This window comes from Podarcis muralis, chromosome 1 (genome assembly GCF_964188315.1).
Source record: "Podarcis muralis chromosome 1, rPodMur119.hap1.1, whole genome shotgun sequence".
Classification (NCBI taxonomy): Eukaryota; Metazoa; Chordata; class Lepidosauria; order Squamata; family Lacertidae; genus Podarcis; species Podarcis muralis.
In genome coordinates this window covers 57,500,758-57,524,145 of record NC_135655.1, presented here as the reverse complement: position 1 = coordinate 57,524,145, position 23,388 = coordinate 57,500,758, and the positions used below count along the sequence as shown (strand labels likewise).

The window sequence follows — 23,388 nt, the reverse complement described above, 5'->3', positions numbered from 1 at the left end:
CTCGTCTAGCTGTGGTCATAGCCACCAAAAGACTTTAAATGAGAGGTTTGAGGAGAAGTTTGTTTGTTTGTTTGTTTGTTTGTTAAAGACAGAAATCTAGAGAAAAAGACAAGGAGGTGAAGATGAGATGAAACAAGATAGACTTATCTGACGAAAAAGGAGAGCCAGGAGGAATGACTGCTGCGTCAGGCAGGAGGAAAAAACTGAGTCCAGCCTGCTTCACACAATTCTTTGCTCCTCACGGGATAAGGACATAGCCCATCCTATTGACTCCAGCATCCCACAAAGTATATCTACTCATCACACAGGAGGTCCAGCTCCTCTCATCACAACTCTGGCAGGACAAGACAAAGGATACCTTCTCTGCCAATGAAGTTGGCTCCCTGCTTGCTAATAATCCACACTTTGCTGCCCATGCTTCTCTTAATACTTCCAGTGTCACTGCCAGAAAAAGCTCCCTGATCCCCTTATGAGGAAACGAGGCAAGCTGCTTTTACCTGCGGAAGGCTGAACTCCAATTGGCTCTCATATTCTCTCTTTCGATTTGATATTCTGTTTTCTTTCTTTTTAAGTTCATTTTTACTACGTAGGTTGTCATTTGCAAGTCGCTCTATTGCAGCCTTTGACTCATACAGTGAGATATTCTGTAAAGAGAGTTTTTCAGTTAGCTTCTGCAGCTCTTCATTTGATTTTGCAAGCTTTCCTTCTGCACTGTTTAAATCTTTCTCAATTTTTTCACTTTCTGAATGTGACAATTTCACAGATTTTTCCAAGTCCAATATCATCTCCTGGTATTTAATAGAATCCTTTTGCAACTGGTTGATCTCCTGTTGTTTTCCCCTCAAAAGTTCTTGCAACTCTTTGGTTTTGTTTTTTGTCTCATGATTGTCTCTCTGAGCAGTTTTCAGTTTTTCTTCAAATACTCTGACCAGATGCTGCTGTTCTTCTTTTTCTCTTACTGTGTTGCATTTCTCTGCTTTCAAATTTTCCAACTGCTCTACAAGGAGGCTGTTTTGTATCTGTGTGGCTTTCAGTCTGTCTATTGTTTGATCCAATTTTTTGATGTGGTTGAGCAACTCGGTCTCCAAAAATTCTCTCTCATTTTTTACTTTATAAGATATTTCTTGAACATTTTCTAATTCTTCTTGTAAGAGACATTTATCATCCTCTAATATTTTAATTCTTTCACCAAGACTGACTATTTCCTGATTAAGATTTTTACAATCATTTTCCAACTTTAATAAAGAGCTTTCCTTCTGATGCAGAGATTTTTCAGCATCTTTCAACCTTTCTAACAAAGTTTTGTTCTCTTGCTTTAAGATCAACATGCTTTTCTCTTTTTCTGAAATCCCCTCATTTAACAAATGAATGTGTTTTAATAATGACTCTCTTTCACAGAGGGAATCACTTATCTTGGACTGAACATCACACTTGTTCAATTCCAACCGTGTTTGGAGGTCCCCGAGAGCAGATTTTGTTAGACTAAAATCCTTAGAAAGCTCCTCATTTTCCTTCTCTGTTTTCTCCAAGGCTTGCTTTAAAATTTCAGAAACTTCCTTTAATTGCTTATTTTCCTCCATTAGCTGCTTGCTCTGAACAACAGATTCATCAATTTTTCTTTGATAGTCTTCCAAGCACAACTTGTGCTCAGATGCTTGCTTTTCAGCTGCAATCTTTAGTTCACTTATTTCCTTCTGTTTAGATTCAGTCTGCTGTTTCAGTTGTACACTTTCATCAGCTGCTTTTTGAAGCAGCTCCTTAAGTTTATGTGTATCAGATTCTCTCTCTTTTACTCTGTGAAGAGCTTCCTGCTTTTCTTTTCTAGTGACATCAATAATGTGCCTCATTTCTGCTATTTTACTACTAATATTCTCATAGGCCTGAAGCAGAGACTCATACTCTTGCTTTAATTCACTGTGTTTAGCTTTCCAGCCTGTTAATTCAACTGTCTGAGAATCTTTTAAGGAATTCAATTGAAAAGAAAAAGCTTCCTTCTCTTGCCCTATGGTCTGCATGGTAGACTTCAGACTCTCACACGCAGCAGTTAGGTTCTCATTTTCAATTAACAATCTAGCATTTTCTGCCACAAGAGTCTCCTCTTTATACAGTGCAGTACTCAGGTTTTGTTTTTCTCTACCCAACTCAGACCTCAGCTGTCCAAGGGTGTGAACCTTATCAATCAACTCTTTGTTTTCCAAAACCAGTAACTCCATTTGATCTTTAAGAGTTTTGTTTTCCTTCAATGCTTCTTTACGTGATATTAAAGCAGCTTGGAGCTTTCTTTGGAGACGTTCCCTGTTTTTCTCTTCAGCATCATACTTCTGCAGTTGAGGTTGATAGCTTTTGCCATTTACATTTTCTTCTATCCGTTCCCAAGACATTTCTGTTGGTAGAGGATCTTGATCACCTATTCTTTCAGTTAATGTTTTTATTTCTGTATTAGTGACATCTAGCGATTCTCTTTCTGTGCAAGTGACATCTTCCAATGAACTACAGAAGTCTGGGCCTTGAACACTGTTCTCCAGCACATTATCAGAAGGCGGCCACACAGTTTTTGCGTCCTCTCTTACACCTGCCACATTTTTGTATGCACTAGAAACTGGCAAAACCTTCTCACGCAGCATATTGAATTCTGTCAATAGTTGCTTGTTTTCTTCACTGGGATGTCTTTCAGTTTCTTTCAGACTTGTTAGGTGATCTTCATGTTTTTTGTGGAGTTGACTCTTTTCATTATTCACAGTTTCAACCATAGTTTTAACAGCTTGCAATTCATTTTTATATGATTCTAGTTGTTGCTTAAGCAGACCTTGTTCAATCAACATATTGTCTCTCTCTTGTTTATACTGTTGTTCCTGTTGCTCAACAGAAATCTTCAGTTTTACTGCTTCTTGCTGTACGCTACCAAGTTCAAGTGACTTCTCTTTTAACTCTTCCTTAAACTTTTCTTTTTCTTCCACAAGTCTAGCATAGTTATCACGAAGTTTCGCCATCTCAGACTCTTCCATTGTCATCATACTTACCGTCTTTCCTGATTTTTCAACCCTGACATCAGCCTTCACATTTAGCTCCCCAGACTCTGTTTTCTGCTGAGCATTTTCACTGTGCCTAAGAGATGTATCGGTGTCCAACCTTTTCTGCAGAGAGTATAAAAGCAATAAATTGGAGTCAAATTCTTCACACTTTCTCTGATGAATCTCCTGGAGTGCTTGCTTTTCTTTTTTAATGAGCTCAAAGTCTTTTGTTAGTTCATTAAAATCTCCTCGTAGCTTAGCATGCTCTTCTTTTTGCTTCTGAATTTGTTTAGTGTTTTCTTTGCGGACCACAAGCAGTGCCTTAAGTTTCTTTTGCAAGATTTCCTTGTCTTTCTGCAGCTCAGTGACTGGATTCATTTCATTAGGTTGGTGTGTTTCGTTACTACAGGAACTTTCGGTATTTAGGGTGGCTTCCGACCCATTCGTTTCCTTGAATGTTTCATCTCTCTTTGCTATTTCACCTTTGAGATTTTCTATGGTTAAGAAAAGTTGTGAACGTTCCTCTCTCTGCATTTGATCTCTCTCATTCAGCACAGACTCCATTTGTGCAAGCAGACAATCCTTCTCTTGAAGATGGATCAAGTTCTTATCAGACATACTTTTTTGTTCAGCTATAGTAGCTTTGAATTCCGTAACTGCTTTCTCCAGCTGCTCCAAGTGTTCTGCCTTGGCTGATAAGGTTTCACTCATGTCATTTATCTTCGCATCTTTTTCTAACAATTGTGTCTTCAGTCCTTCAAGTTGGGATTCGAGATCTTTGTTGTGAGCCTCAGCAATTTCAACCTGCTTTACTAAGTCATCAATTTGCTCCAGAAAACCTTCTGTCTTTTTATCAAGCTTCTCATTTTTCTGAATTAAGTCCTTCCTTATTAGCAAAGCTGCTTGAAGTTTCTTTTTCAGATTCTCTTTTTCTTGATTTATTTTTTCCAAAGTAATATTTAGCTGCGCCTTCTCACACACCAAGTCTTTTATGGTAGCTTCTTTGTTGGTCAACACAACTTGATTGAGTTCAAGTTCTTTCTTACATTCTTCTACCTGCTGTGATAATGTACTTACCTCTTCTGTCATGCTCTTCCTTATGGCTTCTAGTTGTTGCAATTCGATAGCAAGCACATTTTTTTCCTCAGAGAATTTTACCATTTCATTAGACATGGATTCCATGACTTGAGTAACCGAGCAATCCTTTTCTTTTAACTGCTGGCTTAGAGAAGTAATTAAATCCTTCTGTTGGTTAGTTTGGGAACTAAAGTTTTCTATCATCTGGTTTTTATGCTCTATTTCTTCTAAAAGTTTTGCTGCTTTTTGACATTCGGTGTTCAGTGTCTTGCAACTACTTTCAAGCTCTTTTTCTAATTTATCTGTCTTCTCCTGGAGGAAAACCACCTCCTTCCTCATGTTTGATAATGCAATGTCCTTTTCTTCACAGACAGATTGCTGCCTACGTAATGCATCCTTAGCAGTACTCAGTTCGTTTAACAGATGTTCAATCTCAGATTGGTCAGCAGCTTTGGCCTTTTTAAAGTCATTCTGCATCAACTCTTTCTCTTCCTTCAAGGACAACATGCTTTCTAGCTGATTATTCAGGTGATGTACTTCTTCCTCTCTCTCTAAAATAGTCTGCTGCAGTGCCACTGCTTCAGCTTCTTTGCTGATAATAGTATCTATCACAGCAGAGAATTTTTCCAATACAGTCTTAGCTACTTGCTGACCAGCGTCACTGTCACTGTCTTTGAGGAAGTACCTACTACTTGACAATGCAGACAGATGTTTGGCCAACTCTGTTTGAATAATGTCCTGTTCTTGATGCAAAGATTGAATTTGATCCTCTTTTGATTTCAGTTTCCTTTCTAAATTACTCAGTTGCTCAAGATTAACGTCATTTTGCTGAGTTGCCCTAGCAAGTTCTGCTACCCATCTGTTCTCACTGGCTTCTAATTTTTCACGAAGTTCTTTTAGCTCTTTAGATTTTTCCTCTAATTGCTTCTGGTACTTAACCAAGTCTTTGTTTTCCAGATTCAGTTTATCAAAGTTCTCTTGTAAAAGAGCTTTATCATTTATTAAAGAATTTATATGTTGTTGCAATTTTTCTATGACCTCAGAATTTAAATATTCAATATGATTAGCCTGTTCAGTGCATTTTTTCTGCACAACCTGTAGAGTTCTCTCTCTCTCTTGAATATTTTGCTTCCACAGCTCAACTTGTTCTAATGCTTTATGGTGCTCTGATTTTGCAGTTTCAATTTCTATTATCAAAGAGTCAATTTTCATCTGGCTACTGGCAATGCTTCCATCCTTCTCTTGCAAAAGCTTTGTTAGTGTAGCAGCACTTTTATCTAGCTCTTCTCTAAGTAGCTCAGTATCATTGGTAAGAGCCTGAACATTGCTTTCTGATAGTTGAACACCGATATCTTTAAGAAACCCAGTGATAATCTCTTCTTTTTTACTCAGGGAAGCACTGAGTTCATTTTTTTGTTCATACAGAGCATCAATTTTGCCCTGCAAAGTTAAGAAAATGTTTTCTTTTTCCTGGGCTAGTTCTTTTAACTTTTGAATTTCTTGCTTCAGTTCATTTCTTTGACTATGAAGTTGAGAAATTAACTGTGACTTTTCTTCATTTATTTTTAGTTCCTCTCTTAGGGTTTTCACAAGATTAGTAGGATCCAAAACAGAAGCCTCTTTTTCTGCTAGCACCTGGCTAATGTCGTTTATTAATTTATTCTGATCACTTATTTCCTTTTTCAAACAAAGATTTGATTCTTCTGCATCAGTAGCTTGCGTCTTCAAAGTCTCACATTCATTCTTTTTATCTTCAAGTTCAGCCTTCAGTTCACTGTTAATCAGTGAAATGTTATTCACTGCTAACTCCTTCTCCACAATGATTGCTTTTAATATTTCTGCTTCAGAGGTCAAACACTGTACAAGTTTATGCTGCACAGAGGAAGTCTCAGAAATACATGTTTGTAAATCAACACATTCCTTCTCCTTTTGTTTTAAAAAGTTATTTTTCTCTGTAATTGACTTGTTTAATACTTCATTGTTTTCTATCATATTTTTAAGTTGACTCTGGAGATCAGAAATTATTTCCATATTCTCAGACAGTTGAACTCTAAGAAAATTAGACTCGTCAGATTTACTTTTAAGTAATTTTAACTCTTGATCTTGCTTCTTAAATTTATTCTCTTTCTCTTGCACTTCCTGAGTAAGTTGACTAACTTCACTATCTAGAACCTGTACTTGGCTTTGCAAATCTGAAATAATTTGCAAATTATGCTTTTCATCTACATCTTTGTTTTCTTTCATTTCCTGAATCAAAACTTCCCTCTGAGAAAGAAGAGCCTCTTTATCACAAAAACTGCTTTTTAATGTTTTCATTTCACTAACTAAGGTATCAATTTGGTCCATAAAAACTAAAATATTATTAGTCTGCTGAGACAATTGTGCACTTAAGGGCACTAGTCCTTCACAATTTTTCATTAATGTAGCACTGGCTATTTCTATATCTGCTTTCAATTTTTCATTTTCTAATTTCAGCATATGAGCTTCATGTTTTGTGGACACAATTTCAGACTGATGCTGTGTTAACTGATGCTGAAAGGCATCACATTCATTTGACTTAGCATTGCAAACAGCCAAAGCACTATCCTTCTCATGTTTCAAAACATCCATTTCTTTGACTAATAGTGCTAGCTGATCATTTAATTTGGTACACTCTTCTGTTTTTTGTGAAATCTGCCTGCAAAGATCCTCAAACTCCACCCCTTTAAATAATAGAGTACTGTCTTTGTCTTCAAGCTGTTGAGATAGCTTGATGTTATCACATTTAAGCTTTTCTACTTCTTTTTCTAACACAGTCATGATACCTTGCTTTTCTTTTACTTGCTTAAGTAATGCATCACCATGCTCAGTTTTTTCTTCAATAGATCTGCTTTTTATTTTAAGCTCCTTTTCTAGGTCTTTAACCTGTTTCTGTAATGATGAGGTTTTTTCCTCCTCCCGATTAAGCTGTTGGACCATCTTATCATACTCTGTCTGAAGCAATGTTTTGTTTTGCTGCTCATCCTTTAACTGAGTGATATAAGACTGTCTTTCTTTCTCCAATTCCTTTATCATCTTTCTGCTTCTGGAGAGCTCATCAGCTAAAATGCCACACTGTTTCTCTTTCTCCAGTAACTGCTCTGCAAGTGAATTTTCTTTTTGCTTTACAAGGCCTGAGAGTTCTTCAACTTCCCTTCTTAAGGTCTCTTTATCGTGACTGACCTCTGAAAGCATTTTCTGGTGTTCTGTGGCATTGGCACACACCTTACTCTCCAACTCAGCCATGGATTGAGCACGCGTTAACAGTTCACACTCTTTCACATCCAGTAATTTTGACAAACTTTCATTCTCACTAATCAGCTGTTGCTTTTCTTTTTCCATAGTATGTATCTCATTTCTAAGCTTTTCACTGGCTTTAAGCTGATCTGCAAAACCTTTTTCTTTCTGCTCAAGAGCTGCTTGTAACTGCTTGTTAGTCATGATGGCAGTTTGTCTTTCGGTTTCCATCTTATTAATTATTTCATGTTTTTCATGCAGCTCATTATTAACTTCTCTCCACTGCATTTCCTTGCTATTCAGTTCTCTAACTAACTTAAGCTTTTCCTGTTCATTTTGCTGCTCCACAACTTTGAGCTTGTCTTTTAGGGATATCACAATCTCTGCTTTTTCTTGCAGTGACTTTTTGACAATTTCTAGATGCTCAGTATGTTCAGCAAGTTGTCTGGATAAATTAGCTAAATCTTCATCTTTTTTAGCATTTTCTAAAGTGAGCTGGTTGTGTGAATCTTTCACTGATTTCAGCTCATTCACAAAACTTTGTTCTTTGTTTTCTTTTTCTTTTAGTAATTTGTTCAATTTCTCCTTTGCAGAGATATGTTCATCGACCTGGGATTTAAGATGGTCTGTTTCCTCCTTACATTTTATTTCTGTTTCTTGCAGTTTTTTAGCTGATTTACTTATTTGTTCTTTAAGCAATTTAATTTGTGACTCACACTCCATGAGTTTGTTGTTGTAAGTAACATCACGAGTCTTGATTGCAGAATGAAGATCTTGAACTGTTTGGCTAGTCTCTTTGATTTGCCTAACAAATTCTTCATTCTCTTTTGTTTTAGTAGCGTTTTCAATTTTCACCTCTGCCAGTTCTGATTTTATTGCACTTAACTGCTCAGAAAGTTCTGAAAGCTTTCTGCCTGCACTGTTCACATCTTCGGTTTGTACATCTTTCAGCAACTGGGCTTCCCTTTCAGCCTTGGACAGCGCTTCTTCCATGTCTCGCATTTCATCCTCTTTGCACTTGATCTGGCATTTCAGAATATTAATCTGCTCAGAATACGCATTTATATTTGAAGTAATAGCTGAAATTTCTTTGTCTTTCTCAGCTAAAAGATCTCTGAGGTTGTCAAATTCTCTTTCACGCCTCTGGAGGTCTTGAATTAGTTGAGACCTCTCTTCTAAATGACTTGTGTTTAATCTATCAAGTTCTTCATTTGTCTGTTCAAGATCCTGTTGCATTAATTCTATAGCAGCATCCTGTTTCATGGTCTGAAAACAAAAATAAAGGGAAAAAATGTCTAAGTGCCCAAAATTTAATATTAACTCAACAGTACTATTTGTAGTTGGAATCCAAAAAGATGTTTAGGTTCACCCAGAAAACCATAATTTTGAGGAAGTAGCAAAGGGATGGTGCTAACGCAATTTAATTTTCCTTCTCTCCCCCCGCCCCACCAGATGAGTGACCACTTCCTATTTCCATATAATATACTGTTGCCATATACTGCTTCTTTTAACTGTTGTCACATCTTATCGTACACTGTATCATATGTACATGATATGACGTCTATACCATATACTGTTGCGATCTTGCTTTGTTTCAACTACATTTTGATATGATGCATAAGGAGCTGCTTTTCAGGAAAAATGAGCCTCTAAGTTTCCTTGGGCTAATGAAACTACTTTTACAGTTCTGTTTATAGTTATTCTTTATTTTATTGCTCATATATTACATATATCACTAAACAGACAATGGATTGTATCTAATGAAGTTGCTCTGTTCACCCAAGGACTTCCACTTGCACAGCCTGCCCTTTCTCTACTACCCCTGCATGCCTCCACTTCAAACCTGTTCCGGGAGGGTCTGGAGCAAATTGGGAGGGGGGAAGAAAGAGGGGAGGGTGAATTATGTTGCCAAAGCAGAAATCCTTGCACAAACCAGACAACTTCATTGAATCCAACCTATTTATGTAAGAAGCCACAACAAAAGTTTGCCCTTTTTTACCTTTTCTTGAAAGGCGGTTATTTTTTCTGTTAATGCAGTAATAACTGCTTTCTGTTCTGCACACTCTTCTCCATAAGCACTGCACTTCTTCTGGACATCTTCCAGCTAGTTTCAGGGAGGGAAACATTATTCACTGTTTTCAATTGTGACAATTCAATTCAATTGTGACAAAAGGACAATATTGTCCATTATATAAGTATACTGACATTTATTTAGTTCAGGGTACAACCTACGGAAATTTACTTAACCTCGCCAGTGTTTATAATATGCTCCGATTGTTGGTTCACACATAGGAGGATTGTAGGGATTTCCAAAATGCCAGGGGAGGAAGCAATTAAATGTTCAAAGAACTACTGAGTATTTACCAAAGATGGCAAATTGCTTGACCCAGAACACAATACAGTGGTACCTCGGGTTACATACGCTTCAGGTTACATATGCTTCAGGTTACAGACTCCTCTAACCCAGAAATAGTACCTCGGGTTAAGAACTTTGCTTTAGGATGAGAAGAGAAATCGTGCTCTGGCAGAACGGCGGCAGCAGGAGGCCCCATTAGCTAAAGTGGTGCTTCAGGTTAAGAACAGTTCCAGGTTAAGAGAGGACCTCCGGAACGAATTAAGTACTTAACCCAAGGTACCACTGTACAACTTGACTGACTCAGAACTGTAAACAACTCACCTTTTGTTCCCTCTGCAAAAGCTTTTCACTTAGTTCTTTGTTTAGAAGGTCTCTCTCATGAATTGACTTTCTCATGTCTTCTGCCTGTTCTAGCTTTTCATTTGTACTTGAAAGCTTTTGCTCCTTTTCCCCAAGCAAAGTTTCAAGCAAGCCATTTCTTTCATTTAATCTGCCAATAAAAGAAATGATCAAATATGTTATGATAAACATTCTCAAATATATGTGGACATCAATTGTACTATGGGAAATATTTGGAGACATAGCTCCCTGTCTATATCCAAAAGCAAGATCAACTATTCCATCAATTGCAAGAAAAATAACTAAGAATGAAAATAATCTTTATGAAAGGGTTTTCCCCCTTCAATTATCTGCAGCAGGTAAAAGTTTAAAAACATTTGACAACATATACACCAACGTTTGGATCTGAATAACATTGGGGTACAGGGTAGGGAGGCTGGGGAGGGACTATAAATGTTCTATTTTACCCTTTCAGTTGTTCATTCAAACTGGAAACAAGAACTTGGTGTTTTTCTGCATCACGTGCTTGCTGGTTGCGCAGCTGTGTAAGCTGGGACTGTAAACGGTCATTTTCATTCTGTAAGAAAATCATTTACACAGCTGGTATTTGCACTGACTATAAAACAGGGTTATCTTTGAACTACGTGAGTTAGATTCTACCATTATAGCTCATTTACTACCAGCAAAATGTCATCAGAAATCTTTGTTCCCAGTAGAAACAGTGAGATTCCATTTGAAATGCCTCATTTCTGGTGATCTTATCCTGCGACAACCAACATGGAAAGAGACATCCCATAGTATTGATTTCAAATAAAAGCACACCATGCAAACATGTAATGTGTGGGAGGAGCTTACTTTTAACAGATGTTGCTTAAAAAAGGCATGTTTTTAAGAAGCTCCAGTGATGCCTAACAGAATTTTAATTTTAGCATAACTGATCCACACAGAATTAACTGAATTATATTTGTTTTTCTTTGCACTTGTCCAAAAATCAACCAGTGTGTGAAGTAGCAAGGTGTAAAATAAATTCTGGAATGTAATCCACAGGGAATGAAGCAAGCTCCACTGACACAGTCAATTTATTATGGCATCTAAATATGTTAGTCTACCCAGCTTCACAAAACTAACACACAAGATTAAACTGCAAAAACACACCATCCAAAACCAGAAGAAGCTCAGAAAAATCCAAAATTGTCATTAAATGCTGGGTAGGTTAGACACAAAATATCACTTCTATGTAAAAGAAACTATCACTTGGGAATGGGCAGGACACACCTGTACAGCCCTCAATAGCTGCCCTTCTTCCTCTACACCAAATGCCACCTGTATTGAAATGCTCTGTTACAATGCAATATACATTGACATTCTGCTGCATGAGAAAAATATTACACACATGCATTTTAGTATGTTAAGGAAGCTATTAGTCAAACCTTTAGACGAACATATTAATATTTAAAATTGCACACTGTTTAAACTTAGAAAACCATGTTCATTGTATGTTTTTCTTGTCTTTCATGAACTTATGACTTTCATGGGTCTGTTTTGGGGCTACAGTGTACTGTCAACAACACTGCACATTCTCCATTCATTTACACACACACCTGAGTAATTTATTCCTGCTGTAATAGTACTTGGTTCTCACCAGAAGCATCTTGTTGGGTGAGATGGGGCTGATGCACAAATGTCCTGGCCACAAACACATAAAGGAATGGGGCGGAACAGGTGGCAGAGAAGTTGGCATGGGGACACATGAGTGAAGCCAATCTAGTGCATCTGCTGGTGCATTTGCACCACCCAGGAAACAACAGTAACCCATCTTCCAAGAAGCTAGAGCAACTGCTCTGCACTACCATTATGCTGCTTCTGCATTTTCTTCAACCAACAACACACAGTCCTTCTTTTCCAAGGACTTTGTACTGGCAGTTTAACTCATTAGCTATCAGAACATCTTTGAGCATTCCATGACTTCACAGTAGTTCAGTCAACGAATGGGGAATGATTATTTTAATAAAGTGAAGTCATTGCACTTGCAAACATTAGCTAGGGAGCAATAGAGAAGAGTATCAGCCAATTGATTAGATGTAACTGATCAAAAGTATTCATTATTCCTGCTGTCACTCGAGGATGAAGAAGAAGAAGGAGGAGGAGGAGGAGGAGTTTGGATTTGATATCCCGCTTTATCACTACCCGAAGGAGTCTCATAGCGGCTAACATTCTCCTTTCCCTTCCTCCCCCACAACAAACACTCTGTGAGGTGAGTGGGGCTGAGAAACTTCAAAGAAGTGTGACTGGCCCAAGGTCGCCCAGCAGCTGCATGTGGAGGAGCGGAGACGCAAACCCGGTTCCCCAGATTACGAGTCCACTGCTCTTAACCACTACACCGCACTGGCTCTCCAGGAATGGAACGAGAAGCAGTAGCAAACTCTAGTCTGCAAATCTGCTTTTTCAGATGGGGAGAGTATGCTCCTTTTTACTGCAAGTAAACCCACCTTCCTAGATCACAAGTGACCCCTGTCTTGCTTGGCTTCAACTTCAATTTGTTGGCCTTCATCAAATCTTTTCTGCACTCCAACACTAATTAAGGATTTGCCCTACTGTACCTGGACATAATATCTAATGGTGGGCAGAACAGAACTAGGTGTCATCAGCTTGTTGGAGACACTGCACACCAATCGCTTTGGATGGTCTCTCTCTTAGTGAGTTCATGTACACTTTAATGAGTTACTGGTGACATAGTAAAACACCACAATGTAGTTTCCTCAAAGTCATGTAATAGTCACCAATAGAAACTTCTTTGACTGCCTGCTTAGGAGTAATGGTAACAGGAATAAAGCAGTGAAAGTTAAACTGTATGGATTCTATTCTTGTATAACACATATGTAGATTATATGTTTTACCCTTTTAAATAAAATTTAAAATATGAAACAGCTGGTGACTTAGAAGCAATGTCAAGAAGCTTCTCAAGACAGTTTTGAGGGCAAAACTGGATGTCAAACAGCAACCATATGCATTTTCTTTATGTCTGCCCAATTCACATCTGAAGTGGCAGAGGAGAAGAGTATATTTGTTACATAAAATGGTGCATTGGAGGAACAACTGGCTAATGCTTATCCCCGCTTTATCTTTCTGCATTGTGTTCCTTTACACAGTTTTGTTGCAGTCCAATTAACTTTCAAGGCTGGCTAGCAGAAAACAACTTAAAGAAACAAAGCGCAATGAGGTAGGGTAGAAATGATCACCTCGCCTCTGCACTCCTTTTCATGTAATGAGTAATCCCCTATCTCACGGATTTAAGAGGCAGAAATCCAGGCATTATTATTTAAACTGCATTTTGGTAAACAAAATGGATACAGATTTAAGCATTACTTAGATTGAATAAAGTAAGAGAAAATAAGGTAAAATAAAGGTTTTGCTTTTATAAAGTTAAAATATGGCTATTGTTGCATATCTCCCTCTTTTCTTAAAAAACACACACCCTATAATAGTAGCAAGCATCTAAATGCCCTTCCTCACATTATTTCCCATTCTAGCATGTACCTGTAGAGCTTCCAGTCTGCTCTGGAGCTGCAATCTATCTTCCAAGTCCCGGCAACGTTCCTCCAAGCAGAGAATTTGTTCTTGCAACTGATTTCTTTCCAATTCTAATTCTTCCACGACAGTCCGCAAACCTTTTTAATGTGAAACACACATTTTATTTGAACTGCCACCAATTTAAAGACAGTTTACTTAATTCATAGTATGATATAATCCATTAGTTGCTTAATTAAAGCTTTTTAAATGTGCATATTGACAATAATTCTGAAGAACTACAGTGGACCCTATAGTTACGTACAGCTCTGGATACATAACTTTCGGGTTACGAACGTGGGAAACCCAGAAATGTATACTTCCGGGTTTCGCTGTGCGTGCATGCGCAGAAGTGCTCTGCGTGCTGCACGCGTGTGCATAAGCGGTGCCTCTGCCTATGGACTTTTCGGGTTGCCAAATGACCCCCGGAACAAATTTAATTCGTATCCGGAGGGTCCAGTGTATTTTGTTTTTATACAACAACCACATGGGTTGCATCAGGTACATCTCTAAAAACAGAAGAATGCCTCTTTCTAAGGTTGCATCTGCTATTAATTTTTTGAAATAAATTTATTTTGTTAAAAACAGAAAACAGAAATCTACAGTCTGATATACCCCTGATATTTTAATTCAATTGACAAAACACTGCAGCTCTAATTTTACTGTCCAATATTATACATTTCATGCAGAATTCTTCTGGGAATCAATCCATTCTATCTTAAGCTTCACTAACTTAAATGACTATGCCCTTAAGCTTAACATGCAAATAGGAGCTCAGTTTAGTGAAATTCTTCCCAATGATTAAACAAGTAAAACACGATTAATCAAATGAAGCCCAAACCATTAAGTACCTCACTGGTTTGGGTTTGTTTTTTTTTAGAAACTGGGGGGAGCTTCTTAGTACAGTGGTACCTCGGGATGCAAACGGGATCCGTTCCGGAGCCCTGTTCGCATCCTGAATGGAACGTAAGACGCAATGACGTGTCTGTGCATGCGCAGGACGTGTTTTGCTGCTTCTGCGCATGACGTCATTTTGAGCCTCTGCGCATGCACGAGCGGCGAAACACGGAAGTAACACGCTCCGTTACTTCCGGGTTGCCGCGGAGTGCAACCCGAAAGCACTCAACCTGAAGCACATTCAACCAGAGGTATGACTGTATAAACTATTAGCTTTTAGTTTAATCAAGCTCTTGAAAATAGTTTTCTGTATATTTAATTTAAAAAGCAAATACTTTGTTCTGTCCTTTATCTCATTTCAAGAGGCACAGATTATTTACCCATTTCAGAATTTGTAAGGTCAGTAGTACACTGGAGAAGAATCTCCTGTGAAATTTTCCTATTTTTAATGTAACTCATAACATAACTTTAGTAGATCTTGGCAGAACAACCCTACTTTCTGAAAGTTTGCTTCATTATTTGTATCTAAAATGTATAGGTTGTTCAACGTAACTATCACTGAGATACAAATAGAGCTATCTTAAGAAGTGGAACAGGGGTCAGCAAACTACAGTCTGCGGGCCGGATCCAGCCCAATTGCCCTCAGGATCCGGCCCGTGGACAGTCTGTGGATTGTGTGGATTCTATGTGTTAATATTTTTTTGTTGTTTTTTTCCCCTGCGCCATTTTTTGGGGTGCAATTTCCCCCACACACATACCGCAGAACCTCCTTCCTCCCTCCTCCTGGCTTCTCCCTGCCCTGCGTAGAGGAGGAAGGGGGCTGGGCTGAGCTGGCTGAGCGCCATTTTGGGCAGTGCCTCTCCAGAACCAGCCAGCAGCACCATAGGTAGGCAGGGGAGGGGAAAGGGCTGGGGGAAGGGGGGAGAGAGAAGCCCCTTCCGCCGCATGCACGCACACACACACACACACACACACACACACACACAGTTCGGCCCGCCACAAGGTGTGGGGGATGGTGAACCGGCCCCCTCCCAAAAAAATTTGCTGACCTCTGAACTGGAACATAAAACAGAATTGGGAAACAAAGACTACAAGAGGAGAAGCATTTTCACAAGAACAAAAGAACTAGAACTTAAAATAAAAAAAATCTTACCATTAATGACAATAATCTTTATTCACAAGTGAGAGTCCAAGGTATTAAACCACGATTTGTTCTAGTTTTGAACCAAAACTAGACAGTTCATCCAGCACGCACATGCTTCAAAATGAAACAAAAAAGCAAGCCAAAAAAAAATTCAACTTAGATACAAACACAACACAACATGGTTTGTTAGTTGAATTTGAGAAACAAAAATGGGACAAAACAGACGCTGTGCATGCTTTAATAAACTGTCTAGTGGTTGTCACACCTGCATTAGGGGAAGTGTACTCTGGCCACCAACCTCCCATGTTCTCTCCTTCAGCTGAATCTGTACTATCCATGGTGACATTCAGCTCTTCATAGCAATGTTTTCCATTGAAGCCATAGTCGTCCTACATGCAGGGGGCGAGGGTGAGAAAGAAAATTGTGAAATTAACAACCAGTCAAATGTACATTGTAACATCCACAGCCAACACCAAACTAGGGAGAGTTTCAATAATAAATTAAAGAAGGCAATGTTTCATTAGTACCAGTACCAAAGTCACCATATCCATTTTCAATCTCCCACTCCACATATTAAGGAATCACATATGCTTGGAGCACAATAGGAAAAGTCTTTCTACTGATTACACCATCAAATAAATATGCATACAAAAATGCAAACAACCTTACCTGGAGTTTCCTGCTCGACTGGGCAGTCATCCTTCCCTCCGGCTGCATTCTTCCAATCCCTTGACCTGCGGCCAGTTCCTCCTCCAACTCCTGCTGCCCTGAGACTATGGCTGGATCAGAGCAGCCAGGAAAGAACCAGTCATCCTCAATCAGTTTTGTGCCACAAGAAAGCAATCATACATCAGACAAACATACTGTACACATTCACAAAAGGGGATCAGTGATACAGACAGAGGCTTATGAAGGATTGGCAGGAATAGACACACTCCATATCATCATTCACCTTGTGATTTCCCTCTCTACACAGCACATGGGGACAATTTGAATGCTATTCTTTTTAATAGAAGCCAAAGAGGATAAAAAATCTCAAAGGCAATTTCCCCACCCAAAGAAAAATAATTTGTATATGGATACCGGCAAAGAGGGCAGCCACTTATATAACCAAATTAGGCCTACGGGTTTTCCGTGTTCAGATATAGCTGATATGTGATAAAATGCATCACCTATGCATATATTATTCAGCTATGCTTTCATTTATGAAAATGAAGCAAGCCTTGCTTATACATTAATATTAAAGAAAGCTCTCGTTCCAGGTAATATGAGGAAGTCACAAGTCTGCATCATACACTGCAAACTGGCATCAAGCCATATCGATTAATTTGTCAATAGCACACAATCATTTCAGACAGTAATTTCAATAGCTAAAATTAATGCAATCTATTGTGAAAGATTATTTTTATTTATTTTATTTTATTTTAAGGACATTCCCATCTGTTTTGCGTGATCAACGCAGTACAAGTATGTGATAGATGTTTCATATAAAGCAGACAAAAGTCAGCATAAAGGAATGAAGGCAAAAGTTGGCTCCATACTTTATCCATTGCTAAAACAAGAACTCAGTTGCAACTAATCATCTACAGCAAATTAGTATTTTTATTAAAGATTAACACCTGAATAAATTAACACCTGAATAAATTTGGTACAAACTGTGTCCCAGTCTAGATTTAATAAACTGTACAGGAATCGGTATAAGAATAAAGCAATTTGGTCTACTTTCCATATGTTGATCATAGGCTAATCAAGTCTTTTCAGATGTGCAGCATGTTTTTAGTTATATGGAGGTACACTTATCAGGGGCATGGGCTGGTTGTTGTTCTCTATTTGTTGTGTAGTATGAGAAATGTCCCATGGCCCAGAATTAAATTAGGTTCCTGAGAAACTGCAACACAGCCTCTATCACAATTTGTCAGTTAAAACTCCACATTTATTTTCTCAGGCATTTCAAGAAAATTTCTAGAAAATAATGGCTGGTACTAAAGGAATGCCAATAAACTTGGCTCCAAATATTAAATATTTTCAATTTCTAGACTCCAGGAGTAGTCAGTGAGGAGGGTCAGAGTTGTGCCCCTAGCCTCCTAACAGCACAGTCACTGCCACATACTAGGAGGTAGAGTAGCAAGGCGGCAAGGAGGTTGGTACTGTGTGGCTGCACTGGCTGGAGGACAGGATTGGCTCTGCTGGTGCACCTGAGCATCACTCCCCAATCACCTCAGCCCTTCTCCTCTAGGTAAGCGACAGCAACCCCACTGGCCGAAAGTTTGTGCATTAACTACGGCCTTCCTCACCAACCACTGCTGCTAGAATCTGTCTACCTCTCTCTTGTGCACACAGGAAGTCCCATGTGTGCAAATTAACTTTAATGGCACTGTCAGGCTCATTTTTCACAATCAGCAGTTTCATTCATTCTTATGTAGTTTATGTTTGACTTGCTAGTGCTGAAATTTCTGTATTCCTTGAATGTATGCTCTGCCCCCATTACTGAAGGGAATATTTAGTAAATTAACATATGTATATGTAGGTTTCTCACAGCTCAAGATGGCTCACACAGAAGCATAAAAAAGCAAGAATTGAAATAGCCAGGAAGCTTTCACACTTGAGCTTGACTCTAAAGAAACCCAGAACTCTGCTCATGCAACAGGGTTTCCCCAACCCATTCCTCCTCAATAAAGCACCTCTGTACTCCTCCTTAAAGACACCCATTAGAGTTGGGAAATGGTGCAGTCCACAGCATGAAGTAGTGGAAGCTGAAAGGCCAATCTTACACAGGTAGATGTGCTCTCTGTTTGAACTAGGCACTTTGGAGGAGTCATGGAAATTATGTGAGTGCCTCAGAGCACCCAGGTAGCTATGGAATGGCCTGATACAATGTGTGACACCAACGTGATACAACCCGGAGTTGAACACTGTATAGCTTCCACTGCTGATTACAGAAGGTAGAGCTATAACAGGGTTGTTTACTTCCGATGTTTGATACCAATATGCTTTCCAACTTAGACACAATGTGAACTTTCCAATACAACTATATACATTTTAGTTATGTGTCAATAAACATTAGTTATAATGAGGTTTCAGCACCTGCAAGTCAAAACACCAACCCACAAGGACCAATGAAAGAATCTCATTACAAATTGCTCATAACAATTTGGAAATATTTGTTACTATTAGTCAAGCTCTACAGCTTAGGGGGGGGGAACCTGATTTTTTTCAGATTTTTTTTCAAGTTATGACATCAGACTTAGGGCTACAAACAGATGAAGCAGGAAATACTTTCATGTGATTGTGTTCTAATGCCTTGAGAGCAGTGACATTTGCACCTATGTAAGTCCTGTTCATGATGCTTTGCAGTCGCCCATACTAGTAACATCATTACTGTTGCATTTACTATTTGAATATTCTTTTGAAAGATTTAGTGTAGTATCTATTCATATTTCTGGCCCCCCAAAAATGTTAATTAAAAACCGCTACAGGCATACTTTTTAATACTGAAAGTATGACTTATTATAAATTGTGCAACTTGTCTGGTAAATATGGAGTCAGCTATTAGTACAACAAAGAATGAAGATGATTTTGTTAACATAAATGAAGAAATAAGCATTGCAAAGGAGAAGAAAATAGAGTTTAAAATGGCATTTGTTACTTATCTTAATAAAAAGGGGGGGAACACATGCCACCACAAACAACTGTTATACCACACTATTGAAGATTTCCCACGAAAGACTGTTTACAGAGGAAAATCAGCAACAGTACACCATAAGCTGTTGTGGCTGCAGAATCCTGCATGCACAAAACTGATGGGAAACTATGTTCTCAGTGGCTGACCAAATCGCAGTGTAGGTTAGGAGTGGAGGGGGAAGGGACACCAAGTGCTCATCGGGTTTAACCGCAAAGAGGGGGAGGGAAACAAAACAGAAACATGCTTAACCCAGGGGGGAAATGCAAAATTAAATACTGATCAGACACACAAAGAGATCAACATTTGACCATATTAATGCATAAGGGCTTAAACATAACAAAATATTTGAGCCCCCAAGCTCCCTTAATTTGGTATTGCATTTACATTCAGAATGTAATGGGCAAAGGTCCAGCACATACTGTATGCCTACTAGCCACTGGACCTTTATGGTATTCCCATAAAAAATAGAAACAGTATCAGTTTGGGGCTCTCGGGTCCAACTAATAGGCACGAAAGGGAAAAAAAAATCACAACTAATAGCTAATTTAACTAATGTCCAAGGTAAGGCATTCAGAAATACGACAATCATGAGTCTTTGTACAAAGCTGGGTTTACAGCGTTCCTATGAAGGCTAACATTTGCCCTTGCATAGATTGCTCCTGTTAGTTTAATATTGAAGACACTTCATGGGAATTGCAATGTTACTTGCTGCTCAAAGTGACAAGTGTCACTTTGATTAGGTCTTTTTACATCCTTTATACATCTGTCTAGTTAACGGAACACGTAATAAGAAACTCTAGGACTCGTGAATTTTGTTAGACAACCCTCTGCTCCATTATCAAGAGTTGTCCAGTGCCCACAGATAAAGAATTATGTTCAATTGTGGAAGTTCAAAGGATATTCCCCCTTTATAGTTCTAAAACCAGATTAAATCCTACAGCCTGATCATGAGACTAGATGACAGTAGCCCTATTGCAGTGCTCCTTTTCCAGAATCTGCATAGTACACACAATGGACTTATTCAGAGCAAAGCTGTCATAGAGAGATTGCCAAAAGAACCCTTTATAGTTGGATCCAAAGGTTGAAGTTATTCTGAACTTCCTGCACTCTTGCAAGAATTTAGTCTAATTTCACTACTTTTTGATGGAACTGCAAGCAGACTGAATAACTTTGCCCCATTTACAACATTTCAGACATTTTATTTATTTGTATTTATTTTATGGCTTATTTATATACCACCTTTTAGCCCAAAGCCCCACAAATCAGTGAACAGAATAGTAATAATAAAAAGTAAAATTACAATAAAATTACAATAAAAATTTAGCTGCAGTAGTAGGCAATTCTGGAGCTAAATCTGTAACTCTTAGGATCAGGCTAGTTCAATAAACTGGACAACAACAGAAGTAGTCAGGTACTACTATATGTCCAGCTGCATAATTCTCACTACAACAGTGATCCATAGAAGGCAGATATAAATTTTGGGTGACACTGTCAATTTGCTTTCAATATTTCCAACCTAACAAAATGACCTAATGTCAAATCAAAATCACCTTCTCTCTCCTCTTCAATCTGTGACATTCTTAGAGCCATAGCAGATTTCTCCTCTCTGATTTGATTGTGTGCATCTTCAGACTCAGTTACAATTTCTTGCCATTCCAAAAGCTGACTCTGCAGCTCATCCACACTATCAGATTCACTAGCCTGCAGCAAGTGAAGACAGGATATGGAAATAATACAACCAATTCAAGAAATATGAGGAGCTGAATAACCTGACCATCAGAAACTCCATATAAATCAAGTTTTCTTTCACACAAACCTAACAGATCAACAAAATACAATTCTATGGTTCTGTGAGTGTAAGTAAATATCCAGTTTAGGGGGGAAATAAAAACTGAAATTTTAATATTGCATTGGGAAGGTGGGCTCCATGCCCTTTGATGGGGGCCTATTTTTGTTCAGTGGGAGTGATAGTATAGGGGTGGGAGAATGAAGGCTAATTGAGAGCATCCTTGGAATCAGGCCTGACCAGCACAGAAAAGTGGAAAGACTGGCCCATTCACAGGCTATAAAATGGGTTGAAATAAAAAAACAGCAACAGGCTTTCTTTTGATGCAATAGGCAAACAAACCAATGTGGTAACATAACAATACAGAAACCTATGCTAACGATTCACCAGATTTTTGGTACACCATTTTTTAATAGTTTTCCAGTTCTCTACATTACTGTACTTCACTATTTCTACTAATAGCAATTCAACTAAATTCAGTACACCCCAACAGTAGCAGACCTGCGAAGCTGCCCTCTTCGTAACTTGTTCAAGGTCTGCTTGCAATTTTTGCTGCTGTTGTTCGTAGACTTCCAGCTTATTCAGCAATTCTTCTGTAAAGACAATTATTATTAAAGACAATTATTTACCGGGGAAAATATTTCGATGAAAAAAATTATATTCAAGCTACAATCACAGAAATACTTAGTGTAAGAATGATTCCTACAGACAAAGCAATGTAGTATTGAAAAATATGTCCAAATAATTTCTCTGTATCCTAGTAAATAATCTCAGTGTGGTCAGTGGTTGCTTTCCCTGATCCAGTGGGCCCCAGCTGGACTGCCAATCTTTTGCTGAGTAATCACAAACTGTTTTTTAACCTCCGAGCCTCCACTGCATGTGTGGCTGGCTATCTTGCTGAAGTTTCTCTGGATCAGGACATCTCAGGTGTCTTTACATTTTTAAAAAAAGAAAATGAATAGACTGCAATTATAAATCAATATTTACTTGGATGACAGTCTCACTTAAATAAGTGATGTTTACATGCATGAAAACATGGTTTTGATCACACAACATATAAATACCAAAGAAGAAGTAAAATTGAGCTAGGAAGCCCAACTGGTTATATCTCACACAATAAACCTGCATACCAGGCTGACAATGGTTCAAAATCCAATTCCATATATCTTGTGGATCTTTATTTGCTTACTTGTAATGTGAATTATTGTTTACAATTTAGTAAGTGGAGGGGGGGGGGACTGAAGCTCTAAACACTATATTCTGACATTATCTTAAGAGACACCTGTTCAACATTATCAGAAAGACAGAAATTTTGTCACTTCTTACCATTCTGAGCTTTAAGTTCAGAAAAAGCTTGTAGTGCAGACTGCAGCTCTTCCTTTTCCTGTTCCAATTCTGAAATCCGGTCATGCAAGGCAGTTACACTCTTATTTGTTGATGTAGCCTATCCCAAAAAAATGTTGGTTTCTTTGTTAATTTTTCCCCAATACATAGGTATGTTTAAACAAAACCTTAAATTGAACCTCAGACTCTTCTAATAACATCTCTGCCACATCTGTATCAATCCAAAGTATCAATTTTTCTACAAACACAGTGATAAAATTAGTTTGTAGCCAAATGACCCAATAATGCACTAACTGTTCAACTAATAACCTATTTTTGTATACTTAAGGAGAAATGTATTTATTTTTCTCGACACTCTGGCACATTTGTTTTGAAGTTTTACATACATTATTATGCTCATCTTCAAGCTTTGTAATTCTGGATTTGTATAAAGCTTTCATCTTGAGGAACTTAGCTTCAGATTTGCTGGCCTCTTCTGATTTTAGTTTCACTTGAGCTTAAACAAACAAAAACCTCAGTTACTATTCAGAGTTATTGCAAAACTATCACTATAAAAATGTGGTACTGGTTTAGCAAGGATTATATAGGTTTAGCTAGGATTATTTAAGTATCAACAATACGAGTTTTAAAAAAGAAATTAATAAACCACATTCAAATGTGACATTTCAGAATTACTAAGAGTTGCTTTACACTGACCAGGTTTGCACAGCCCAGTAAGATGAACTATGGCTTTGCAAAACAGCATGAACATGTGGGTTTGTTCCTGGCTACAGCTCATGGTTAGTAAGTAGAGAGTTTAATCATGAGCCCCAGTTCAGATGACACACTAAGCCAAACCTTGTCTTAGCACAGCACAGCGCAGAAGTAAAAAGCACCAAGGAGGAGCAAAGTGGCTGTGAGCTCCCATCCAGGAAACATATTTCTGCTGTC

At 38.3% G+C, this 23,388-nt stretch overlaps 1 protein-coding gene across 9 annotated transcripts in view; it reads right to left on the bottom strand.

Annotated features, from left to right (window-relative positions):
- Window positions 1-23,388, bottom strand: part of LOC114596612 (uncharacterized) — a 45,810-nt gene that overhangs the window by 7,169 nt on the left and 15,253 nt on the right. For 2 of the 9 annotated variants that reach the window (XM_077929301.1, XM_077929304.1), the window contains exons 11-22: window positions 22,845-22,954; window positions 22,441-22,558; window positions 21,616-21,707; window positions 20,878-21,029; window positions 16,316-16,469; window positions 15,912-16,035; window positions 13,576-13,706; window positions 11,314-11,361; window positions 10,506-10,615; window positions 10,021-10,189; window positions 9,343-9,447; window positions 498-8,609 (exon numbers count right to left, since the gene is read on the bottom strand). In XM_077929301.1, the coding sequence (XP_077785427.1) occupies window positions 498-8,609; window positions 9,343-9,447; window positions 10,021-10,189; window positions 10,506-10,615; window positions 11,314-11,361; window positions 13,576-13,706; window positions 15,912-16,035; window positions 16,316-16,469; window positions 20,878-21,029; window positions 21,616-21,707; window positions 22,441-22,558; window positions 22,845-22,954 (9,425 nt within the window). Of the gene's footprint in view, window positions 1-497; window positions 8,610-9,342; window positions 9,448-10,020; window positions 10,190-10,505; window positions 10,616-11,313; window positions 11,362-13,575; window positions 13,707-15,911; window positions 16,036-16,315; window positions 16,471-20,877; window positions 21,030-21,615; window positions 21,708-22,440; window positions 22,559-22,844; window positions 22,955-23,388 lie in introns of all 9 variants that reach the window. The other 7 variants (XM_077929286.1, XM_077929279.1, XM_077929291.1 and 4 more) reach the window with 7 other exon arrangements.